Below are 25,482 nucleotides of genomic sequence, written 5' to 3' on the forward strand. Positions count from 1 at the left end.
GAGTACAATTACGGCTGCCTTTCACTGATGGTATGTGAGTGAATGAAAGGCATTAATTACACACTAATTATAATATAAAAATGAAGTCCATTTTTATAACTAATGGGTGAAATGGCAGGACTTTCACTTTCTGACCCTGGGACTTTCCACCATCTTATAATTCAGAGTCTGTGATATTCCACTCATCACGAATAACACGCAAGAGAAATAAAGACATGAGGCTTCAACCCTGCAGACAATGCCTTTGCACCAGCCTTGCCTTCGCGCTCCCTGATGACCTAATTACAGGGCTAAAGGTGTAATAGCTTACAGGTGTGCCTTCTTATGCCTCATGTTTCTTTGTCCGTCACATTGACCAAATGATATAGACCGCCGATCTAGCTACTAATGCAGCTGAGAGCACTTATTTCTCAGTTTTTATAACATGCAGTGGCTGTGTGTTGGGGGGCAGGATTTGTAAATGACAAAATTGAAAATTGGTCCAGGCCCCCGCTGTCAATTAGTGCCTGACTCCAGACAGTCCCCCACAGCCCCCCACAATCAAATCAAGTGTTTGAGGGAAAACAAACTCGATTTGATTGCATAAAGGTAGAAGTATGTAAGACTGTCTGTAGTAATACACTAATCCACACCAAATGTGGTGCCAGGAATCTTTTTAATCCAAACATTTTACACATTCAGAAGAAAACAATACGATACAGAAACGGGACAACATAGCATTTGTTTTCCCTTTATTATGTATAATCTTTTTAAAGAGAGCAGGCACTGCCATGCAACAGGCCGCTGTGATCTCAGACACCGTCCATTGGCCCGAGAGCAGAGAATGTGGCCAATGACATCAGAGCCATCAGTGACATCAGTGTCTGATTCCATCCATAATCAGGTTTGTAAAACAGGACCCTCAGCGCACCAAAGTCACAAACTTGCCACTCTAACAAATCTAACCGCTTACTTGTTGCAGACATTTACATTATTTTGAAAGAAAGCAAAAACATGAATTATCAAATGAAACTTGAAAAAAGTCATTATTTTATTCATAAAAATCCAACTCTTTAGCCCCATTTCATTGTACAACAAATATATAATAATATGAATAAACAATTCCAGGTCATTCTCGGTGGCCCAAACGGTCTAACACTGGCATTGTTTTAACAGTGAGAAACTTTAAGATACTGCACGACAGGGACAAGGTGTCCGGCAGTTTAGTCGGGCAGTCCACTGAGTGCAGTGCTCTTCCTCTTCATCATCTTCCTCTTCCTTGTAGTACAGCTGTGAAGTCTGCCGTTTCTTCCTTTTCTTCTTAATGCCAATACCTGAAAAGACAATGGAGTCTAATTCAGATAAGGTTCACGCCTCCAAAACATTTATCATTCATAAGACATATGCCCAAACTATGGCAAAACTGCTCAAAAATTTTTATGAAATTTCTTGGTGCAACTGAACAGTAAAACATGTTTCTTTCACAACGATGCGGAAATAAATGTATGTTTTTGAATAAAGTTATGATGAAAAGTGTATTTCAGTGGAAAACGTGGAAAAGTCATGTCCATAAACATAAACATAATGAAACCAATAGAATATGAGCAAGTGGATACATGTCTCACTGGAAAGTAAGAAAAATGATATGCCTGAAATTCAGCACCTGAAAAATTATTGACTGAAATGAACAGGAAATGAGACAAACATGATGAAACCAATAAAATATTAGCAAGAAATTGTAAAGGTAATTGGAAAAATGTCTCACCGGAAATCAAGAAAAATGCTAAACCCCCGGACCAGCTCTTATCTTGAAGAGGAAGGATGTGATTGGTAGACGCGGGTCCAGGACAATGATGATTGACAGCAGGCACAGCGAATGGAATAATGAATGCCTACCTGCAGAGTAAAAAGGAGGGAAAAACTGAGGGAACACAACGTGGAACGTAACACCAACTGACCAAATGGACATATTTTACATTTTAGATTTCTTGACTGAAATGAATAGGAAATGGGCCAAATAAAATATGAGCAAATGCGAAAATAATTAGAAAAATGTCTCACCGAAAACCAAGAAAAATGTTTTTTTTATTTTTTTTATCAGTTAGTCAGGTCACCTGCAAACTGAGCAAATCGACCGATTTTGACATTTAGATTTTAAAATCTTCCCTATAATAACACTAGGTTTCGACTGAAAATATTGTGCCCCCACGGAGCACAACAAGGCAGATGAACGCATAAACAAACCTTCAACCACTGTCAGGAAACAAGGAGAAGGCTCTGTCCCTTAGGCTTATGCTTAATAGAAATGTCGAAAATGTACTAAAGGCGCATCATACGCATTCAGTGTATCGCTTAATAATAATAATTTCCCTCTCGAGCAATATATTCATACTGTCGTCAAGAACGCTGGGAAACTGTAATGTAATGCTGTAATGCTGATACACACGTTCCCACGGTATGTCACCCATCAAATAGGCTACACATAGCACGGTCGATGCGGACAAATATCTGCAGTGCCAAATAAAACCAGGCTTAATTATTCATCGAATGCCTATGTGCTATTTGTATTTGCCGCCATGCCATGTTATTTCAAATGGACTTCAGATTAATGCCGCTGGGTAAAATGACCTAGGCTACATAACCGCCGTATATGCTGAATTGAAAATTTATTCAAATCTCTGCACAAACCGTGACCCATATAACCTAACACCTAGCTACAGTATGGGGTATGCGCGGTGTATAAAATGCAATTTATGTCTTCCGAAAACCCAACCGAGTCGCCCTGGCACGCTGCTGATGCAAACTGTGTAGCCATAACCGCGAAGGCGTTTCGGTTTGCGATGTGCGCGGCCAATAATTCCAGAGCATTATAGGGCTACACCAATGTCATGTCATATTACTGTGATAGCAGCGTTCGCGACTCTATCCTACGACTGCGAGTGAGCACCAAGGAATGGGCGACGAAGCACTGAACGTAGACTATAGGTAAGTGGGTCACGGGATGTGGGGGAGTATTCGTAGTGTACTGCATTAAATGGCATTTCAAGTGACGGCTGCACTTTGCGTTGACGTGAGATGTTGAGAGGAGCAGGATCAGCATCTCCTATCAGGCTGATTGCATGTTTCACAGCTGTCGTAAAGCCCCCCTTATCAATACAACGTAGCCTCCTGCTGAAAAGCAGGCTACTACCGAACGTCTTACTACTACAGTCTACCCTTATGGCGGTGCAGTGTGATGCGGATTTCTACCGAGAAGTGATTTTTAAAATTCACATCAAGCCTGGCAGAAAAGAATGAGACCAAAAAACGGGAATCGGTTATTCAATCGTGATTGAACAACGTGACTGCTACTCATGAAATATATAGCCTATACCACTGACATTCTTGTGGTAGAAATCTACCTTAGACAAATTAATAATCTTTAGCTGAGCTTTTAATAAATTAATGATTCATATAAAAAAATAATTGTGTATTTACTTTTATTATCATGAATAATAATACAATAATAATAATAATAATAATAATAATAATAATAATAATAATAATAGCCTAATAATATTATGCCGGTGCCAGCATGTTTCTGTCCTTGGCAGCGGGTCTTTGGCCGGATGAGACAGCCCGTCCAGCGGGCTGTTTCTGACGCTCGATTCCAGCGCTCGAGACTTGGGACAAGTTTGGAAATCCGATAGGAGGCAGCAGCATGTGGCGCTGAGAACTCACTGCTAAAAATAATCCGCTTCCACGATACTCTCTGTCCGATCACACTCTCCAAAAACCCGGCGCCAGGAACGAAACTGTGTTCGTAACCACACTTTTCCGAGGTAAGCCGTTATTAGAAATTGATATTTCCATGTTCTGCGTTATGACGTTGCGATTGTTCCGATCGGAGAAGGATGGAGCCTGGAATGAATTGGTTTGATTAGTTTGGATGGAAGTCCTGCCGGCAGTAATAGGCGACTTTTTATTTTATTTTTAGATTTAGTCATTTTCGAGGGCATCTAAATTACTATAAGCAAGTACGAATAAAAATGCAATAAATGTTGGATAAAAAACTGGAATAATTGTCTCACCGCTGTCGGGCTACTTCGTGAATTTGTGAACTAATAATAGTAGGAGGCTACAGCCGATGTGAGGACTATTTCACACAAGGGAGATTGTTTTGGTATCTTCGGACCATATTAAATTCTATTATGTGTAGCTGTGTAAGCAATTTCTATAAAATCGGCAAGTTACAGACATGTTTGTGAATATATACTAATAGATAAATAGGCCTACAATTGAAAAATAATTATATCAATATTAATATAAAATAAACGTTCCAAACAAAGTTACTGCAGTTACAGTAAACGAGAAAATTAACATTAAAAACAATCTCATATGAAGAAGCAAAACTACAACATGCGTTTATACCATACATCGCTTTTGTGTGGACAGAAGCCCGAATAACCCAGTTCACTCTTTTGTTATTAATAAGGTTAGGGAGGTCGCAAGAGTCAAGGACAAACATTCGTGTCGATATGTGTGCATTGACCCACACGCGGAAAAAGGCCACCTCTTTCTTAGGGGAAAGCGCAACAACTTAGTCGTTGACGTGATGCAAGTTTACATCTATGACGTCTGGTGATAACATCATTGCGACCACATACATTTATTGAACAATGGAAATGAGAGATTCACTGATCTTTACCTTTTGGTGACGTGGTTGAACATGTCTGTTACCGCGGGGACGCCACTTTTCACAATAAATGTTAACTCCTGTTCTTAAAAACATTCACTTGTAATGTAATTGAATTATGCGTGCATTCCCTCGTCAAAGATGAACTACATAATATGACAGAAAAAGCCGTTTATACATCATTAATCATTAAGATCTAACTTAACATAATTAAGAAGTAGCTAAATAGTATCCAGCTTGGGTAATTTGATCGTAACATACAGTGCCCACAATGCAACACCGTAAAATTGACGCAAATGTTCTGTACTACATTTGTCTCGTTTCATAATTGTCCAATGACCGTAATATTTACCTCACAGGAATACTGCTGGAAGGCTCATGGTCATAGAGGGTTATTCGACGCTGTTATTCTTGTGAAAAACAATATTAAAGTAGTTAATTTCTTTCCTGGAAAGGAAATTGATTCCAATGCATTCTGGCCCTTTCACACACACACACACACACACACACACACACACACACACACACACACACACACACACACACACACACACACACACACACACACACACACACACACACACACACACACACACACACACACACACACACACACACATATATTTTTTACAGCCGTTTTAATATGTCATTGATACCAGACAGACCTGGGTCAAATATGTATCATGAAAAAAAAATGAAGACTACATATCAGATCTGGGACAAATATGTAACTCTTTTGGACTCAAATACTTTTCTGTGCTCCATTGATCTTGTCTGGTGCAATTGAGCCGACCAAGAGGATCAGCAGGTGGGGTTTGCACTTTTTGAGAGTATGTCATCTCAAGTTCCAATACACCAGACAAGCTCAGTAAAGTGTAGAAAAGCATTTGAATCCAAACCAAGGTCAAATATGTCCACTCCATGTTTCTTCATGACTAAATCACACCCATTAAGGGACATTACCAGCAGTTATACAAGACATATGTCTGGACTGTTTTTAACATGATTTAATTTAATGTATTTGTCAGAACCCTGCTGAAAATGCCAGCTTAAACCAGCCTAAACTGGTCAAACTGGTGGACTGGTCAGCTTAACCAGCTTTGACCAGCTCTCCCATGGATAGAGATGAGCTTCGACCATGCACGAAGTGTGAAAACCGAGCTTAAGCCATTTAAAACCATCTTAGAATCCCAGCTGGGATCCTTAGCCGGACTCTTCAGCAGGGAATATTTTCACAACCATTCAGGAATCTCATCCGGAGTGTTCCCTAAGCACTCCGAAATTGCATTTCGCCCGCACAGCGGTGGCAGGTTCACGCAGACCGCGCTGGTCACCTGTGGAGATTTCTGCAGGTGCGTGCTGTGCCCCTCTCCTGACGCACCCTTTCCTTCCCGGCAGGCCTGGCCCCCTGGTTCCTCAGCGTCGCCTGGGCAACATGGCCTTCTGCGGAAGTGACCGGAACACCTCCTACAGCGTGGCGACCGGTGTCCTGGAGAACGGCTGCTTCGTGGACGCCCTCAATCTGGTCCCCCACGTCTTCCTCCTCTTCATCACCTTTCCCATCCTCTTCATCGGTACGTAGAACAGCGGCTTCAATACTTCAGTACCGCCCAGAAGTACCACGCGGGGTCACTCAACTTTGAAAGGTATCTCTCATGCTGAAACGCACCAGAAACCAGCAGACACTGCGGCCCTCCAGGACTGGAGTTTGACACCCCTGCTCTTGCCAATTGCAGAAGTGAGACAAGGCAGTATTAACATCACCCAGTGATCATGTGACAATGCCTGCATTGAATTTGCTTGCACTCATTTGCTCATTTTGGTGTTTATATGGGAACTTCATCTAGACTGACATGGTGACACCATTTTGAAAAGATAATTTGCTACTCAGATGGAATGTAGAAATGTTAAGAGTACATGCCTTGGCCGATTTGTGGGCAATTTTGCTTGCTTGATATTGGCAGTGTTTTAGAAATCACATTGTTTTAGCTTAAAGCACATCATGTGTAAGACTTAGATTCAAATACTTTTCTGCAATTTACTGAGCTTGTCTGGTGTATTGGAACCTACAGTATGAAATCCTGTCAAATATTGAAAATGCCACCTTCTGGTCCTCTTGGTTGGCACAATTGCAGCAGGCAAGATCAATCAAGCACAGAAGCGTTTGAATCCTAAACAGTTACGTATTTGACCCGGGTCTGGTTGCCACCAATGTCACCAAACCTCCGGCATTGGATAATTTAATTTCATCACTTTATTTATCTTGGTCTTGTCACAAATCTTCATAACACTGCGGCCTACGTCACATCGGGAATGTACAGTAGTCAATGTGATTATTATTATCATTATTATCATTATTATTATTATCATTATTATTATCATTATTATTATTATTATCATTATCGTTATCATTATTATTATTATTATCATCATTATTATCATTATCATTATTATTATTATTATTATTATTATTATTATTATTATTATGTGTATTCACTGTGAGGCAGTCCAGACCACATTTTGTGCATCGTTGGTGACAAGATATCATCCAAATATATCTGACGGGTGCTGTCTCACACTGCCCCAGTTCCTGCTTTAATTAACAGGCGGATGAGGTAATGTTACAGAAAGTAATCCTAGATTGCAGATTGCTGCCGACACTTTCTAGCACTACCACGGACCACATGGCAATATTGAATTGTTGACCAGGAAAGCTATCACTCCGGATGAAGATATTTCTGTGGCTTATTTCCACAGGGAGGTCAGGTGGCACAATACACTCAGTGATTTAACAACTAACCCCATGTTCGCTTTACGATTGAGCGAATATTAAAATATGTGAATGTGAAATAATATTTCCCAGCATTGATACTGGGGTTTTCTCAATGGCATTTTACAATGAAACTCGCCTCGCCCACCCCAATGTGTAGCACCCACCTGGGTGATGCACGTCAGCCATTTTGCTCCAGATTAGCCCACAATGCACCAGTCTCAGGCCTACTTTTACTGTCCACATTGAACAACTGCTGTTCTCGCCGATATTTTCCTCAATGACATCCGATTTCATTTGAAAGTTTTAAAAACTTCACAAAATGTGCATGTTCATACCCACTCAGTGAGCACTTTATTTGGTATTTATTAGATCTATTTTTTAGACTTAGAGGTTTGATACGGTATGCTCAGAGATGCTCTTCTGCTTACCACTGTTGAAACGTGTGGTTATTTGCGTGACTGTCACCTTCCTGTCACTTCCTGTTTGATCATTCTGACCACATCTGCATGCTTTCATACATTCAGTTGCTGCCAGACAACTGGCTGATGAAACATTTGCATTAACAAGCTGGTGTACAGGTCTACCTAATACAGTGCTCAGCAAGTGTGTATCAGGATATGTAAGGTATTGTGACCCTGTCGGGATACGTAGCGTATACGTACCCAGTTTTTTTCTCTCGTCATGACAGCACACAGCCTGATTGGCGCACCACCCAATTGGGGATATCCCATCCTTTACAACTGGGAATGGCCGCTTAATGGCTCGTGCAGCAGTTCCGTTTCGGCCAAGTCTCTCACCGTGCGAGTCCTTCTGCGCGGTGAACAGGGGGGTTGGGCGCGGGGCTGGATGTAGTTTTCCTGTTGCGTCACAGGCGTCTGCAGGAACCCAAAGGCCCGCGCTTCCCATACTGGATGGGAATAACCCCGACCTGTGCCCCCAAATCCACTCCCTCGGGAACCTCCTAATTGGCGCTTCCCTCTGGAAGCTTTCATGATGTTTGGATAAGCACTGTGAGAAAGCCCAGAGTCATTTCCTACAACTAAATTTCCCTTTGAGTAGGACTGACAAGTTTTTTACTCACGGGTTGTCTGTAAAGACAGTAACCATTTATTCACAGCCACTGTCACCCTTTTCAAATTTTGTTGTAGCATTACAATATGACACATTTAAAATGGCCAATCTGTCATGCTTTGATGCAACTTGTTTCTCAAAATATCACATTTAAAATTGCCAATCTATCATGTTTTGATGCAACTTGTTTCTCAAAATATGACACATTTTAAATTGCCAACCCGTCATATTTTCATGTAACTTCTCAGGTGGACAGAGCAGTTGCTAGCGAATTAATTACTTGGAGTGGTTATGACTCATTCATTCAAAATGTCTGCCCGAGCAGGTAAACTGAATGGGGATTCTCCTCAGGGTTAGAGTCAGCCTTCTGAAAGGTAAAATGGAGGGTGTGGAAGAGTGTGTGATGGTTTGTGTGTGTTTCCCCTGCCCTGCAGGCTGGGGCAGTCAGAGCTCCAAGGTGCAGATCCACCACAACACCTGGCTGCACTTCCCCGGACACAACCTCCGCTGGATGCTCACCTTCGCCCTGCTCCTCGTGCACGTGTGTGAGATTGCCGAGGGCATCGTCTCCGACCTGTGAGTTTGGGGGTTATAAAATATGTATATACATTTTAAAAAAAGAAGTAGCCAGGCTGTATTTGGGTAGAGCCTGAGCTATACTGGGGTCAGCCTTGTCTAGTCCCTTTCATGTCAAAAATATCTTCCACCCTAGACTTCCACCCCTCTCGATGTCGAGATAGAACTGGGACAGAACTTGCAGAGGGACAATACGATGAGATATTCCTAAAATATTCTTCAGAAGGAAAAGTGTGTGGCTCAGAATGGGCTTGGTGAAACTTCATTTTGGGTTTTTCAGGTACATGACAACCCCGCACCTTCACCTCTCCCTGCCAGCCATCATGGGGTTCATCGCGGCGACTACGTCTCTGGTGTACTACCACAACATCGAAACCTCCAACTTCCCCAAATTATTACTTGGTAAGAAGAATGAGCAAACGACCTTTGAAACCTTTTTGAAAACTTTTACATTCCAGTTCTGACCAAAGATTTGCGACGCTGCAACCACCGACTCCTTGAGACCTTTTAAAACTCGCCACTTACAACCAGACGAGTAGAATCGCCTGCAAAGGCAAGCATTAGGCGTTCTGCGACGGGTAGTTCACATTGCTGCAACTCCTTTCTGCACCATTCTAAAGCGTTTTGTCGTGTTACAAATCCTTGGTCTGAAATGGACTTATGAAAATATCTCGGCCCATATTGGTGAAACATCACAGAGTTGGGGCCGCTGATCCAGGGTCAGTCTTCCCTCATCTGTATCCTAGCCTTATCCATAATTATCCGAACAGGATAACCGATCCCAGGTCAGTGCCCTGGCTATGGTATGCTTTACCGGCACAGTGTTATACCAGAGCAAACTGAGAGTCTGGCAAATTAAGAGTCAAGAGTTTCGCCTGTGTCTTAAATGTACTTTGGAAATGTATAGGCCCTTTCTTGCATTTTTTGGCAGCGTTGTTCATTTACTGGGTCTTGGCCTTCATCACGAAGACCATTAAACTGGGGAAGTACTGGCAGCACCACGTGGGGATCCAGCACATGCGCTTCTGCATCACGGCCCTGCTGGTGCTCCTGTACGGCCTGCTGATGGCCGTGGAGATCAACGTCATCCGAGTGAGGGTGAGCACTCCCGTTCCTCCCTTCGTTTGGCACTCTCCGGCTCCCTCTGACCCCCGGCCCGTGTGTTCCCCGCAGAGGTACGTCTTCTTCGCCAACCCCCAGAAGGTGAAGCCCCCGGAGGACCTGCAGGACCTGGGCGTGCGCTTCCTCCAGCCCTTCGTCAACCTGCTGTCCAAGGCCACGTACTGGTGGATGAACCCCCTGATCATCGGCGCCCACAAGAGGCCCATCGAGCTGAGGAAGATCGGGAAACTGCCCATCGCCATGCGGGCGCTCACCAACTACCTTCGCCTGAAGGACGCCTACGAGGAGCAGAGGGTGAGGAGGCCGCCTTGAGCCGCCAGGCTCCCCCGAAGCGCGATGTTGTACACGGCATAGGACAGCCTGCGGGGCTGCGCTTTTCCACGTGTGAAAGGAGGTGGAGGAGTATGTGTAAGACTACCTGTCCAAATATCAAATGTGCGAACTGAAAAACGCTGCTTTCGTGGGGGTTCAGTCGGAGAGAATTTTACCAATATACATTGTGTTTTACCAGTGAGCAAGTTTTTTGTGTAGTAGAAATGCAATGGTATATACACGGTTTTTGGGGGCGGAATTTAAGAATTTAAGAATTATTAAGATGAAAGTGCATTTCAAAAAAAGGCCAAACAAAAGCCACACTTTGCAACCTCAAGAGAACGGTGCAGTACTGTCTTGAAGAAAATTCCAGAAAAACCATGCACACTGTGATTTGAGGCCTCACATATTCACATCCCTTTCTCTTGGCTGTGAGTGGTGAAGTCGCATATCTTCTCTTAACCTGGAACTAGGCTGACACAAACATCTAGCTGTTGAGTTTATCGATTGATCCCACAAATAAACGTTGTGGGTCAACAGGGGAAAAAAAAGTGGGATTTGTGGTTAAACCTACCCCTTCAAGCCTCTTAAATGAGTGACGTGTGTCCAGTGGTATGTTCACGGTTGACCGTCTCTTTCCCTCGTTCCTCCTCGCGGGGGAGCAGACCGCAGACAAGCCGGTGAAGGCCCCCTCCATCTGGAAGTCCATGTACCGCGCTTTCGGGCGGCCCATCCTCCTGAGCAGTGCCTTCCGCTACGTGGCCGACCTGCTGGGTTTCGCCGGGCCGCTGTGCATCTCCGGCATCGTCAAGCACCTGGAGAACGGGACCACCAAGGTGACCGCCAACGTGACCACGAACGTCACAGAGAATATGGTCGCGAACGTCACCGCGATGGCCGCGAACATCACCGTGATGACCGCCAACATCACAGACAACATCACCGCGATGACTGCGAAGATGACCACCAACAACACCGAGGTGGGTCCTCTCCCCCGTTAAGTTAAGTCACAAGCAACAGTCCTAAAATACTATTTGGGTCTGTCGAACTGTTTAAAAGTGGTTGACAGTGTTTTATATCATTTGGAATTTCAATATGTACATTCGTAACATTCCAAAAATGCTAGTCACACAAGTTTTTCTTTTTATGATTTTATGACAGTTTTCTGGTCCTCTTGGTTAGCTCAGTTGCACCAGGTGAGATTAATCGAGCACAGACAAGTATTTGAATACAAAACAATTACATAATTGAACTAGGTCTGATGGCAACCTTAATACTTCACGCTGGTGAGGGGGCTCCCTCGTACCCTCTGTTCAGAGCTGTAGGCGACTGGATGGGGCATTGTTACTGGTTTTATTGTGGGTGTGGGAGTTGGAAGAGACCATTGAATGACAGAGAGGGGGGTGCAGGGACAGAGCAGGTCTGCATAACTGACTGACATGGAAAATTCCCCTGTCACATCACACCCTGTCAGACTCACCCAGCATGCAGATCCCGGTCTGGGAAGTATCGTCATTTGTTTTCCTTGGGTCTTCCGTTCCACCCATGTAATCCCCTTAATCCTGCCCCAGCTTTCCGCAGAGAGAATGTTTAATGGACTTTGGTCGAGATCCCACTTGGTCGGTAACATTAGACGAGGACGTTCCCCCAAACGGTGTGAGAACATATTTATTGTTCCAAACAAGTCAGAGAAAACCGCTCCAGGCATACCGTGCGCACCACTGGGCACGTCCCGCGGTGGGATCTTTCGGTCATAAAAAAAACATCCTGGAGGATATTATCGGCTATATCTCACGAATGCGCTGAATGTAAATAGTGAAACCCCACTGGAGTGCTTCAACATCTCCAGGCCTCCCAATAAAGTCAACATGAAGGAGCATGTGTGGTTCAGGTTATGGTTATGGTTATGAAGCGGGAGATTTCTGTTCTGTTCCTCTGGTTTTTGTCAGGGCATGCATTTTGGGGTCTACTTCCTGTCCTCAAATGAGCTGCTCCAGAACACCTATGTCCTAGCGGTCCTGCTGTTCCTGGCTTTGATCCTCCAGCGAACGTTTCTCCAGGCTTCCTACTACGTCACCATCGAGACGGGAATCAACCTCAGAGGGGCGCTGTTGGTAAGTGGAGGACTCCCTGTGCCTCATCACAGACGTCACACAACGATTACAACAACTTCCAGACATGGCCAGCAAAACCTGTGTGGACCTGTTTGGTTTTTCATTTTGTAGAAATTCTCGACTGAAATCTGATGGAAACCAGCAGCTGTCCTAAGCTAGTCTAAACATTCAGCCATTACCGGCCAATAACAGTCCCTCACACAACCATAACACCCAACCAATAACAGTCCCTCACACAACCATAACACCCAGCCAATAACAGTCCCTCACACAACCATAACACCCAGCCAATAACAGTCCCTCAAACAGCCCTAACACCCAGCCAATAACAGTCCCTCACACAACCATAACACCCAGCCAATAACAATCCCTCACACAACCATAACACCCAGCCAATAACAGTCTCTGAAACAGCCCTAACACCTAGCCAGTAACAGCCTCGCACACAACCCAAACCTTCTGGATATAAATTCATGACCCTTGCCTGTCATAAATCAAATTGAGACCGAACAGTACATTCATAAACTGGTCCTAAGACAGAGGTCAGAAAGTTTCCATGCCACCACCACCCATCCATATTTAAAATTAGCCTGACATAAGTTCAAGCATGGAACTGAAATCTCACAAGACACTGATTGATGCAATGGCCCACCACAATCTACTAACCTACCTCTTCCAAGACTATCATTAAGATTTAATGATACAGAGCAGGGAATCCTAGCTTGCTGCGATGGGTTGCGAGTGGCCCACCTCCCGTTTCCTCTTGCAGGCCATGATCTACAACAAGATCCTCCGTCTGTCCACATCCAACATGTCCATGGGCGAGATGACCCTGGGACAGATCAACAACCTGGTGGCCATAGAGACCAACCAGCTGATGTGGTTCCTCTTCCTCTGCCCCAACCTGTGGGCCATGCCAGTGCAGGTGCCGACCTCAACCGAGACACTGCCATAACCGCCTCTGTCCCTTCGTCTTGTTCCGTTGAGATTACACAGGCTACAATTAAGCTACAAAGCCCTTTTGTCCATTAAAATCATAGAAGAGACCACACATACAGGTCTATCTATGGCAGGGATCATCAACTCAGAGTCCTCAAGGGGCAAGAAATGCTGGTTTTCCACCCTCTCTTTAACCTGGGAGTCAGGTGTGAAACCAGTCTGGAGCACTAATTACCTGGGAGAAAAGAAAACCAGGGGTGGATTTGAAGTTGAGAGCCAGAGTTCATATTCCCTAATCTAGGGAGTCGTGCACGTAGCTACAATCAGCTGGAGAACCGGCCCTGGTCATACTGTAAGCTGAGAGAAGCCTATTTGTCTGTCTGTGTGTCTGTCTGTGTGTCCCGCCTAGATCATCATGGGGGTAATCCTGCTGTACTACCTGCTGGGGGAGAGTGCTCTGGTCGGGGCAGCGGTCATCGTGCTGCTAGCCCCCGTGCAGTACTTCATCGCCACCAAGCTGGCCAGCGCGCAGAAGAGCACGCTGGTGAGCCGCGCCCAAATTTGTGCACTAGCATGGCTACAATTGCAGACATTCCCAATTATGGTGGGAATTGGACATGTTCAGCTCCGCGCTGAGCACCAAATGTATGAAAACAAAACTTTTAACCAGGCACACAAAACTGAGTAACCTTCAAAGAACAGGATGGACGATTACCAAGGAGGTGGTGTGTACACCTCAGGAGCACTGGTGTCCAAATCTGGTCCTGGTGAGCTACAGGGTCTGCTGGTTTTCCTTGTTACTCTGCACTCGAATTAAACAATTACAGCAGTTGATTACAGTTAACTCGCCTCACCTGGTTACCTGGGTCTCAACAGGGTGCTGATTTTAAGGTGAAAACAAAAACCAGCATGCCCAGTAGCTCTCCAGGACCAGGGTTGGAGATGCCAGAAATCACACAAAATGGTGGCGTAATCCCTGTTCCCCCCCCGGTCCTAGGACTACTCAACGGATCGGCTGAAGACGACCACGGAGATCCTGAGGGGCATCAAGCTGCTGAAGCTGTACGCCTGGGAGAACATCTTCTGCAACAGCGTGGAGGAGACCAGGAGCAAGGAGCTTACCAGCCTCAAGACCTTCGCTCTCTACACCTCCATGTCCAGTGAGAGGCCTCCTCAGATGCCTGGCACATAGGTCCCATCCCCTCCCGTTTCCCCTCGCAGGGGCCAATAACGTCTTCTCTCTCTCCCTCCGCAGTTTTCATGAACGCGGCCATCCCCATAGCGGCAGTGCTGGCGGTAAGTGGGGATCTACGTCTGGTGCTTGGGGTGCTTAGGGGGCCCTCAGACATACAAACCTCGGAGTTAGCTGCCGAGCAGACCGGGGTCAAGAACAGAATTGTTTTGGATTCAAATACATTTTTGAGCTTGTCCGGTGTTTTGGAACCTATTAAATACTGTAAAGAAATGCAAACTTGGTTGGTTCAATTGCACCGGGCAAGATCAATCAAGTGCAGAAAAGTATCTGACTCCAAAACAATTATGTATTTGTCGGCTGCCCAGGAAACCAAAACCAAGTGTAACCGAGTAACATGCACAATCAATTCTCTTTTTCTCACATAGAGAAGCATGGCATACATCCCGTAGAAAATAACTTGTGCATTTACCTTGACATCACTTTCAAAGTTTGAATATTTGAATTCTGAGTACTTGATTTTGCTCGTGTTGTTGTGTAGACGTTCGTGACCCACGCGTACCTCAGCCAGACCAAACTCACGCCTTCCCAGGCCTTCGCCTCTCTGGCCCTCTTCCACATCCTGGTCACCCCCCTCTTCCTCCTCTCCACAGTGGTCCGCTTTGCGGTCAAGGCACTGGTCAGGTGAGAAGGAACATCTATTGGTTACTCTGCTGTCCCAGTACCCTTATTGTCAGGCTTTATCAGGGCATGGTGTAAAACTGGAGACATGAAAGTAACAAGGAGGAACGAAAGGTGTGAGAGAATCGTGATCGGCTTGTGTGTGGGTGTTAGGGTTGTGTGAGAGACCATGATTGGCTGAGTGTGGGTGTTATGGTTGTGTGACAGACCGTGATTGGCTGACTGTGGGTGTTCGGGTTGTGTGAGAGACCGTGATTGGCTGAGTGTCTGTGTGCTGGCAGTGTGCAGAAGCTGGGCGAGTTCCTCCAGAGTGACGAGATTGGCGATGACAGCTGGAGGAATGGAGATATGGCCGTGTCACTGGAGTCGTGCAGGAAGCATTCTGGGGGCGTGAGTACTGACCCACTGCATCACAGTCCCAGTACAGGACACACAGATATACATTACTGCTGCAGGACACACCCAGATATACATCACTGCTGTACGACACACACCCAAATATAAACCCATGACACACACATTCATAGATGCTTCTTAACCAACACCAATACAGGGACTTGGCTTCTATGAAAGTTCAAACCCCTGGAAGCTCTCTACAGTTAAGATCAAGTAACAGAAGAACCTGGGTCCATCCACTTAGCCCGTTTCATTAATTAGTCACTATTCAGACTTTTGCCTTATGTGACCTCAAAGCATTTGGGATTCAAACGGGATTCAGTGTTAAAATAACTGGATACATCACAGGCCTTGCCTCCAGAGTGAACCTGAGGTTTCCTCACATCTGCAGAGACTCAGATTAGAGAAGACAGCCGTCTGCGAACCTCTGTTGCGCTCCGCGAAGCTTTGTTTGGAAAGAGTACCCTTCCGAGCTCGGAGTTTGGGTGAACTTTGCCCTTTAACCCTCTGGGGTTGAAGCCGTGTCCAAGTGGTTTTGCTGCAGATAAGATTGAGTGTCAGCAAAAACGAGCGTGAAAGCCAGGCCATAGCATCGCCGCTTTAAGTGAAAAACGCACCTGGCAGTCCACATACAGCCACGGGGCGTGCGACACCTCTAAATAAGGCCAGCCAGCTCACTGCAGACACACTGGGAGAAGCTGCATTTATCTGCCATGAACTCGCCGGTCCAGAAGCAGCGCGAGGCTGGGGCATTACAGATCGCGTGTCAGTTCATGCATTTCCGTTTTCATTTTCACTCCAAGAATGTTTCTGGACTGAATAATCAGGACGATATATCTTCACTGCCGGTTTGACCGAACACAATGCACGTCAGTGGATTAAAAGAGGGAACTAGTGTTATTTTAAGCTGTTATCAGCGGTGGAATGATATGCCAAGATCCGATAAGCCACGTTCGGCCTAATGAAGTAAATAAATATTGTTCTTTTCAAGATACGCGACTCGTGTCTGTTTCACTGGCTGTGGTTGTGCTTTTAGTGTTTTCTGGGGCTGTACTCTTGTTTTGCGTTATACGTGTCCGCCTTTTTGCAATGCTCAGTGTGTGTGTGCATCATCTGAGATGGATATAGTGGGAAATATTTCAGTCTAGTGTCACAGTGATCTTTTGGTTTCTGTTAAGCACTCTGCTGAATCTACAAAAGGCAACAAACAACATTATCATTATGATTATTATTGTCCCATTTGCTTGTTTCCATGTGATTCTCCCACTTCTTTTTCCAGTTTTCCACGAAATTTGGCACATTTGTACAGGGAGGAGGGGTGGATTCTCAGAGGGGGGGGCTTGGGGTCGGGGCCTGCTTTTATCACACACTCCCATCTCCTCTCTCTCCTCTCCCCTCTCCTCTCTCTCCTCTCCTCTCTCCACTCCCCTCTCCTCTCTCTCCTCTCCTCTCTCCACTCCCATCTCCTCTCTCTCCTCTCCTCTCTCCACTCCCCACTCCTTTCTCTCCTCTGCTCACTCTTTCCTCTCCTCCCCTCTCTCTGTGCAGACCAAAGCCATAAACAGGAAGCAGCCCCTGAGCTACCAGCTGGACAGCTACGAGCAGTCGGCGCGCAGGAACCTGCGGCCCACCGACAGCGAGGACGCCGCGGTCAAGGTCAGGGGTCAGGGGTCAGGGGTCAGCGGCGGCAGCGCCTGTTCTCAGGCCCTGTCCCTCACGTGACCCCCCCCCCCCACACACTACGCACAAGCACACACATGTACAAGCACGTGCTCCCATGCACAATGCATAGACACAAACACACACACACACACACACGTGCGCACACACACACACATCACACGCTCCTTGCACTCTCCCAGCTGCCAGAGTTCAACGTGACGGCGACCGTCAAAGGTCTGCCTGTTCTCATCACACCAGCCTCCGCCACACGTCCGCTCTGTGCAGACAAGGAGCGCACTGACGCATTCGCCCGCTATTTACATTTACACCACTCAGAAATGCCTCCCATTTCCCTTTCACACGGGGACAGCTTCACAGACACAGACGAGCCCAGTCCTAGACTAAATTAAACCGTCCATGGAGATTTTCCATGCAAAACTAAATTGAGTCCAGGACTAAGCTTTAACACCAGCACATTGTTTCCCTAATTACACTTTGCAAAGTATTAAGTGAATGCATTAATTACCCTCCGCCACTATTTTAACAGCTACTCTGAGAAAGGATGTTCAAACAGTGGGGCGGTTGCTTGTTATCTTCCCATAAACTCCCTTCTCCACATCCTGCCGAATCCCTGTAGACACAGCAAACATAACTTTTTTTCCAAACATTTTTTTTTTTTTTAGCCAATTAAATCAGGGGATAATTTGTTGGCGAGTTGAAAGAGCCGGGTTGCGAATTTTGCCGAGGAAACCCTCTCACTTTTACGATTTTCACACAGGTGAGCAACGGATCCTTCAGTTGGGGGAGCAACTTGTCGACGCTGTCAGAAATCAGCATCCGAATCCCCGCAGGTAGTGTGAGACAGGCCCCCCGACACCTGCCCTCCTTTACTCCTTTCCATCCTTATCCGTCACGGCTTACAATGCAAACACAGAGGCAGAGGTCAGAGGTCTTAACCACTTCCATAGGTCTGTGAGTGTATTGACCAAGCTGAAGTTAGCTGCCTACTGCACTTCACAACTGCAGGTCCTGACCACTTCGATAGGCTTGAAAGGGTATCCACCTAGCTAGCTAAAGTTTGCCGCCGACTGTAATCCACAACTACATGTGTTGGCCACTTCGACAGTTTGTAAGTGTATCGACCCAGCGAGCGAACGTTAGCAGCCTCCCGTAACTCACAGCCGCTCGCTCGCTACTAAGGTAGCCTTCCCTTCGAGTGGTCGCCTATAAAGTCGACCGATATAACTGAAACTATACGTACACAGGCGCAGAACTAAGTTTCGGAGTGCGCAATCAGTGATAGACCCAGTAAGGGGGTCAGAATGGCCCCAGAAGTGGAAACACAACCTCTCTCTCTGCAGGCCAGCTGACCATGATCGTGGGCCAGGTAGGCTGTGGGAAGTCTTCCCTCCTGCTGGCTATGCTGGGGGAGATGCAGACCACGGAGGGTAGCGTGCACTGGAGCAAGTGAGTGCCCCCCCCCCTCCCCTACCCCCTATAGCCTACCCCAACTCTCTATCCTCTCCCCTACCCCCTATAGCCTACCCCAACTCTCTATCCTCTCCCCTACCCCCTATAGCCCACCCCCAACTCTCTATCCTCTCCCCTACCCCCTATAGCCTACCCCAACTCTCTATCCTCTCCCCTACCCCCTATAGCCTACCCCAACTCTCTATCCTCTCCCCTACCCCCTATAGCCTACCCCAACTCTCTATCCTCTCCCCTACCCCCATAGCCTACCCCAACTCTAAAACAGCAGAGGCTGTGGCTCGTTGTGTCAGAGGGAATCACATTTATAAATAGCTTTCTGAGATCTTAAGTTCTCACTCATCAGCGGCTTCACATTCCATCCATCATCTCATCCTTGCTGTTCCTGTCGTGCGTCTCCCTGAGTGTGTCTTCCTGAGTGTGTGGCGTTTGTGTTCAGAGGGTGCTTTCTGTTCCACTGGCTTTCATCTCTCTAGCTGCCTTTCTGGCTATTTTGTTAAAAGTCCTCACTCTGGTTTTCAGGTTAAAAGTCCTCACTCTGGCAGTCATGTTAATAGTCCCCACCCTGGCAATCATGTTAAAAGTCCTCACTCTGGCAGTCATGTTAAAAGTCCCCACTCTGGCAGTCATGCTAATAGTCCCCACTCTGGCAGTCATGCTAATAGTCCCCACTCTGGCAGTCATGCTAATAGTCCCCACTCTGGCAGTCATGTTAAAAGTCACCGCAGGGGTGTGTCCAATAGAGTGGCTTGGGTGGCCCTAGCCCCCTCTGGAATTTGATTGGCTACCCCAGGTGCCACCCCTATTTTTCTACCCTAAAATAATGTATTATAATTGGCTAATATAGACTAGATTAGATATTCCTTTATTAATCCCCTTTATTAATAATATAACTGTTGGTGATAGTATGGCCCAGAGTATGGTGGTAGCCCCCCTAGTTAAATGTCCCCATTTGCCTGTTCACTGTTTTGTTCAGCTGCTCCATCACAACCATACTAACCCATCACCCTCACCTCAGTCACCCCTGCATCTCCACCTAACAGACCCCGCCATTCAGACCTGGGTCAAATGCATACGTCATTGTTTTTGATTCAGGTTATTTTTGATCTGATCTTGCCTGGTGCAATGGAGCCAACCAAGAGGACTAGAATGTGGGGCTGGCACTTTTTGAGAGTATTTTACAGGTTCCAATACACCAGACAAACTCAACAAAGTGTAGAAAAGTATGGAATTGACCCAGGTCTGCCCATGCCATTAAGGTACTTCTGTTCACCTCTCAGGCATGGAGAATGCTTGTATTAAATATAATACTATGTGAATACTTGAGCACACTCAATATAAAGTTTCATCATTCTTAAAGGTACAATAGGTAAGACCATTGTAAATCCCTTCCTATCATTGAAAAAGGCTCACTGACATGTTGACTCACCCTCTGCCTGTGTTTATAGTCCTTAAATTGTATAACTGTACAATAATTCAAGCTCATTGGTTGAAAATTGGTTGTAATTGCCAATGGTGTTTCAATGCTGCTATTCCTCCTCTCTTTACCTTTAGAACTTAGAAATGACCTATTGTACCTCTAAGCATGAAATAGCATACTTCAGGTTTGCGTCAGCATACAATTTTTCACACGGGATTGACTTAAAGCTTGGCAAATCTTCTTGAAATAATACATCTGCTTGTTTTGGACACGTTTTTCAATTTAATGTGAATGTACATAATATTTGACTCTTTCTCAGACACGGTTGCTGCTGTATACTCTTGCTTTGAACACAGGCACGTGTTGAACATTGCAATGACGCTCTCTAATGACAACGAATGGTGCGACCGACCCCCCCCCGTGTGCTCTGTTCATGTATGTGCATGTCTAGCGCGGTCGAGCGGCCAGCTCTGAGAAACCTCACAACGTCTCTCAGTGCGCTTACCCTGAGCGTTGGGTTACCGATCTCGCGCTTTGACACGGACGTTGAAATTTCAGAGTTCTGCCGTTCCCTATTGGTGGCGGTGATGGCGGCGGAGGTCTTTCCAGGCAGTGGCGGGTTTCAAGCCTGAACATGAAGGCCTCTTCTTGCGACGGAGGTCTGCAAAAGTGGCGCGGTGGTGTCAAGCGCGGGGGGGAGCGAGGCGCACCTACGTGTCATTAGACGGCCACGGCCCGTTCACCGACCTCGCGCTAACCCCGTGCCCGTGCGTGTGTTTGTGTGTGTGTGTGTGTGCGTGTGTGTGTGCGTCTTCTGTTTTCCCTCTTGCATCAGACTGCCAGAGTGTGAGGTGACCCACGAGGGGAACACAAGGTATTTCCTCTGGACCCTTTTTTTTCCCACCACTCCCTCATAAGGTCTCATTAGCTTGCCCTTGAACGTCCTCATCGTCAGAAAAAAACAAAAAACAAAACAACGCTCTCCCGCAGTCACGCCAGACTATTAAGGTGGAAGTGTAGGAAAACAAATGACAAAATGGCCGCCCGGAGCCTGCATCAGCAAGGGCAGGTGGCCGGCGTTGAATTCCAACATTTTGTGAAGTGTGTGAGAGAGGCTCTTAACGCTTTGACGTGACTTGTAGCGAGTGAGAGAGCCTGCAGCCCCCCCCTCTACACACCCCATCCCCCTCCACCATTTGTCCAGCTCTCGCTGTGGAGATGGAAGCACTGCGGTCTCAGATATTCAGCGTTCAATTCATACAGTTTATATGAGTCCAAGAGGGAACAAATGTACTTGAATTCACACTCTTCTCAGAGTACACTACTGTACGCTATCATGGTACACTGAATTCTGTCAGAGGAAACTAGTACAGGATAGTGGACCCCACCGCCATGGTCTGGCATGTTCTTTGGCACCTGCTGTCGCTGCTTATTTCAGGGCCCTGTCTCTCTCCCCCTCACGCCCACGCACACCCCCCCCCCCCCCCCCCCCCAGTAAGAACAGGTACTCGGTTGCCTACGCTACCCAGAAGTCCTGGCTGCTGAACGCCACGGTGGAGGACAACATCACCTTTGGGATCCCGTTCAACAAGCAGAGGTACGCACTGTGGGCAGGGAACCAAAAATGGGTCACAGGAGTGTGTGAGGTGGGCCCCCGAATGGGTCTGAAGTCTATGTAGTAGGGTTGCAAAAACATAATTTTATACGGTAATTTTCATCGTTGTGCACTGCAATCGTTACATTCTTTGGGGATAACTCTGAATATCTTTGCATTTAGGTTTCCTTATTTAATATGCTTTTTGACTAACCGCATTTGAAAAAATAAAACCCATATAAATGCTTTCATGACCGTCAGATGATGTCACCAGCTTGTACTGACACCACCGTGACTTTCAAAGAACCAGGTGGAGGACCGTTTTTTGGGAACGTTCTCCTCGTAACATTACCTTCCGACAGAATGGGAGCCTAACCCGGAATGTTCCCCAAAGCGTTCTCCGGTCGCTGCTTCCATGGGTTTGACGCGTCCTCCTTTTTCAGGTACAAGGCCGTTATCGACGCCTGCTCCCTGCAGCCTGACATCGACCTCCTGCCGTTCGGGGACCAGACTGAAATCGGAGAGAGGGTACAAACAAGAAATATAGATTTGTCTCCTGTCATTTGTGGCAATGACATCAGTAACAAATTGCTCTTACGACTTAATGACCTTCTAATGAACAGCGACCAAGAAATCATTGCACAGTGAAAAATGTGGCAGGACTCCCATAAATGTTCTTTAACTAGTCCGCTAATCTCTGACTTGTTCCTTACACACTCCCTACACCCTGACTTCACACATTTTGCCAGGGTAGTGTCGGGAGCCTGTCGCTTACAGCCGTGTTGTTTCAGGGAATTAACCTTAGCGGGGGCCAGAGGCAGAGGATCTGCGTGGCCCGGGCTCTCTACCAGAACACCAACATCGTCTTCCTGGTGAGAGTCCACCGTCCACACCCAGAGCAAGGGGCTAGGGGGCAAGGGTCAAGTTTGGGAGGGATGGGAAGAGGGGTTGGGTGTTTGTCCGGGCTGTGATTCGGGGTGCCCGTTCTGGGGGGGAGGGCTGGTACCTGTGGCACAGATGATGGTATGGTTCATGGTTCTTGGGGTCGGGGGATGGTCCCTTTGGTCCAGATGACTGGATGGTTCATGGTCCCTGACCTAATTCACCTGAAGAAAATATATATATAAATACATAAAAAAGAAAAAATGTTGGATGGAAAAGCACTTGATCTTGCCTGAGGCAATTGAGCCTACCAAAAGAGCCAGAGGCAGGTTTTGCAGTTTTGGACAGAAACACGATAGCAAGCAGCTGCTGCAGGGTCTGCATGTAACTCTGTTTCCAGGACGACCCCTTCTCCGCCCTGGACATCCACCTGAGCGACCACCTCATGCAGGAGGGCATTCTGAAGTTCCTCCAGGACGACAAGAGGACAGTGGTGCTGGTGACCCACAAGCTGCAGTACCTGATCCATGCGGACTGGGTGAGTGAACCCTGAAAACATACTGAAAACATACAGAAAATATACTGAGGTGTTTTGCAGCATTGACCACCGCTGGCTGGGTTTCAGATCATCGCCATGAAGGACGGATCAGTGCTGAGGGAGGGGACCCTGAAGGACATCCAGAACAATGACGTGGAGCTGTACGAGCACTGGAAGACCCTGATGAACCGGCAGGACCAGGAGCTGGAGAAGGTCCGTACCCCCACCCTCCAGCTCCATAAGCCGGGGGTGTCCAATCCTATCCAGAAAGGGCCGGTGTGTGTGAGAGAGAGTGTGTAGCTACTTCAGGATCTATGTGGCACTCAAATTGACTTTGCTTTCAACTCGCTTACTTTTTGCTCTATCAAACAACCAGAACACTGGAGAGCATGCAAGTTATATTCCCATCCCCAAGTTATGAAGCAAATGTTCCCTGGACATTCTTCTAAACCGGTTCTGTCTGAAGAAGTAGGCATAACCCAACCGGACTTACTGGTAACGTCCCCTGATAATTTAGCGATAATTTAGTCATGAAAAACAAAGTTATCACTTCAGAATGTTCTGAATGTAACTTGGAATTCAAGATTTGTTGACCATCGCTGGACCATTGACCATTGCTTTCCCAATTTAGAGCAGCAATGCACAATTTAATTCTGTTCAGTTCTTCAATTCAAAAACATTTTTTACTAAAATAACAAACCCAAATAAAATTCAGTTTAAGACATTAGACATCCTGAAATAACACTCAAAAGAAACCGGGACTTAATGCCCTGCAAATTTCTAACTTTGAGGGAAAGTTCTAGAAACCAGAGTTAGCTTGTGAGCTTGTCCCTGTGTTGTAGGATGAGCAGGATAACCAGACCGTGCTGGAAAGAAAGACTTTGAGGCGAGCCTTCTATTCCAGAGAGGCTAAAAACCAGATCGATGATGAAGATGAAGGTAAGATAATAATAACGATGAGGCAACGAGACCCTCTGTCTTTTGAATCCCTGCAGCTAACAGAACAACCTGTCCAGAAGGAAGAGCGACGTTTTGAGACAATGATAAAGTTATTGGAAGCGCAGCTAACAACAAAATGGTCTCACAATGTTACTCAAATATTTTGTCAATTTTAAGACATTGCCACTACATGGCAGCAACATTGTGAGAATGTTTAATTTCAGCTGGGAGCCAAGCATGGCATGGTGGACCAGCAGGAATATTTTACAAGGTTTTATGGTTGTTCCACAAAATAATTATTAATAATACATTTTGTTTTTCTTTTAAGTGTGGAAATACTCAGTCAAAGCAGGGTCACAGGCAATACAGTCATGGAGTAAGCTAAGATTCTTTCTCCACAAAAAGCCGATGATGCAGGTTTTCCAGGACGAAAGCCCAGTCCTGTTTATTTGGGAGATTTATCGAGCAGCAGCCTCTTTTCCTCTTCCGTTCCCCCAGAGGAGGAAGAGGAGGAGGACGAAGACGACTCCCTGTCCACCACCACCAGCAGGCGGTCGAAGATCCCGTGGAAGGTGTGCTGGTGCTACCTCTCCTCTGGAGGCTTTCTGATGGTCGCCATGATGATCACGTTCAAGCTGCTCAAGCACTCCGTCATGGTCGCCATCGACTACTGGCTGGCGGAGTGGACCTCCAAAGAGGAGGATCAGGTGAGGAACCGCTTTTCTTTTTTACACCAAGCCCCCAGGCTTTTCTCAGTGTTCATCACCGCAATCGCACCAGAAATACTCTTCTATGCTCTACTGAGCTTGTCTGGTGTATTTTAACCCATGGAATACTCTCAGAAAGTGCAAGCCCTGCCATCTGGTCTGACTGGTTGGCTCAATTGTACCAGGCCAGATCAATCGAGCACAGAAAAGTATTTGACTCCAGAACGATGATTTGATCCAGGTCTCTGGGGTAGCGTAAACAGACCTAAATTTAATTTTAAATTAAATTTAAAATTTTACAGAGCAGGCCCTGTAATCCCACCCTGTCCCCCCTCAGAAGCTGTCCTTCGTGCCCGTGTTCAGCATCCTGTGCGGAGCGGGGATCGCGCTCTGCCTCATCACCTCTCTGACCGTGGAGCTCA

General features: G+C 46.3%; 1 protein-coding gene across 12 annotated transcripts in view; it reads left to right on the forward strand.

Moving 5' to 3' along the window:
* The first annotated feature begins 2,857 nt into the window (after nucleotides 1-2,857).
* abcc9 (ATP-binding cassette, sub-family C (CFTR/MRP), member 9) overlaps nucleotides 2,858-25,482 on the forward strand; it is a 42,510-nt gene continuing 19,885 nt past the window's right edge. For 5 of the 12 annotated variants that reach the window (XR_009706428.1, XM_061228952.1, XM_061228951.1 and 2 more), the window contains exons 1-26: nucleotides 2,858-2,964; nucleotides 6,053-6,228; nucleotides 8,933-9,074; nucleotides 9,355-9,476; nucleotides 10,006-10,172; nucleotides 10,248-10,490; nucleotides 11,174-11,488; nucleotides 12,458-12,622; nucleotides 13,392-13,547; nucleotides 13,971-14,105; nucleotides 14,559-14,721; nucleotides 14,817-14,857; nucleotides 15,295-15,437; nucleotides 15,716-15,824; nucleotides 17,379-17,486; nucleotides 18,271-18,343; nucleotides 18,854-18,959; nucleotides 21,236-21,274; nucleotides 21,896-21,997; nucleotides 22,438-22,522; nucleotides 22,786-22,866; nucleotides 23,277-23,414; nucleotides 23,502-23,690; nucleotides 24,257-24,353; nucleotides 24,852-25,060; nucleotides 25,398-25,482. The exon at nucleotides 25,398-25,482 is cut by the window's right edge and continues 67 nt beyond it. Coding sequence is in view for 11 of the 12 variants with exons in the window: in XM_061228952.1 (XP_061084936.1) it covers nucleotides 2,933-2,964; nucleotides 6,053-6,228; nucleotides 8,933-9,074; nucleotides 9,355-9,476; nucleotides 10,006-10,172; nucleotides 10,248-10,490; nucleotides 11,174-11,488; nucleotides 12,458-12,622; nucleotides 13,392-13,547; nucleotides 13,971-14,105; nucleotides 14,559-14,721; nucleotides 14,817-14,857; nucleotides 15,295-15,437; nucleotides 15,716-15,824; nucleotides 17,379-17,486; nucleotides 18,271-18,343; nucleotides 18,854-18,959; nucleotides 21,236-21,274; nucleotides 21,896-21,997; nucleotides 22,438-22,522; nucleotides 22,786-22,866; nucleotides 23,277-23,414; nucleotides 23,502-23,690; nucleotides 24,257-24,353; nucleotides 24,852-25,060; nucleotides 25,398-25,482 (3,421 nt within the window). In the remaining variant the exon portion in view is untranslated. Of the gene's footprint in view, nucleotides 2,965-3,663; nucleotides 3,801-6,052; nucleotides 6,229-8,932; nucleotides 9,075-9,354; nucleotides 9,477-10,005; nucleotides 10,173-10,247; nucleotides 10,491-11,173; nucleotides 11,489-12,457; nucleotides 12,623-13,391; nucleotides 13,548-13,970; nucleotides 14,106-14,558; nucleotides 14,722-14,816; nucleotides 14,858-15,294; nucleotides 15,438-15,715; nucleotides 15,825-17,378; nucleotides 17,487-18,270; nucleotides 18,344-18,853; nucleotides 18,960-21,235; nucleotides 21,275-21,895; nucleotides 21,998-22,437; nucleotides 22,523-22,785; nucleotides 22,867-23,276; nucleotides 23,415-23,501; nucleotides 23,691-24,256; nucleotides 24,354-24,851; nucleotides 25,061-25,397 lie in introns of those variants that run through there. The other 7 variants (XM_061228958.1, XM_061228957.1, XM_061228954.1 and 4 more) reach the window with 6 other exon arrangements.

The sequence above is a fragment of the Conger conger genome, chromosome 19 (assembly GCF_963514075.1).
Source record: "Conger conger chromosome 19, fConCon1.1, whole genome shotgun sequence".
NCBI lineage: Eukaryota > Metazoa > Chordata > Actinopteri > Anguilliformes > Congridae > Conger > Conger conger.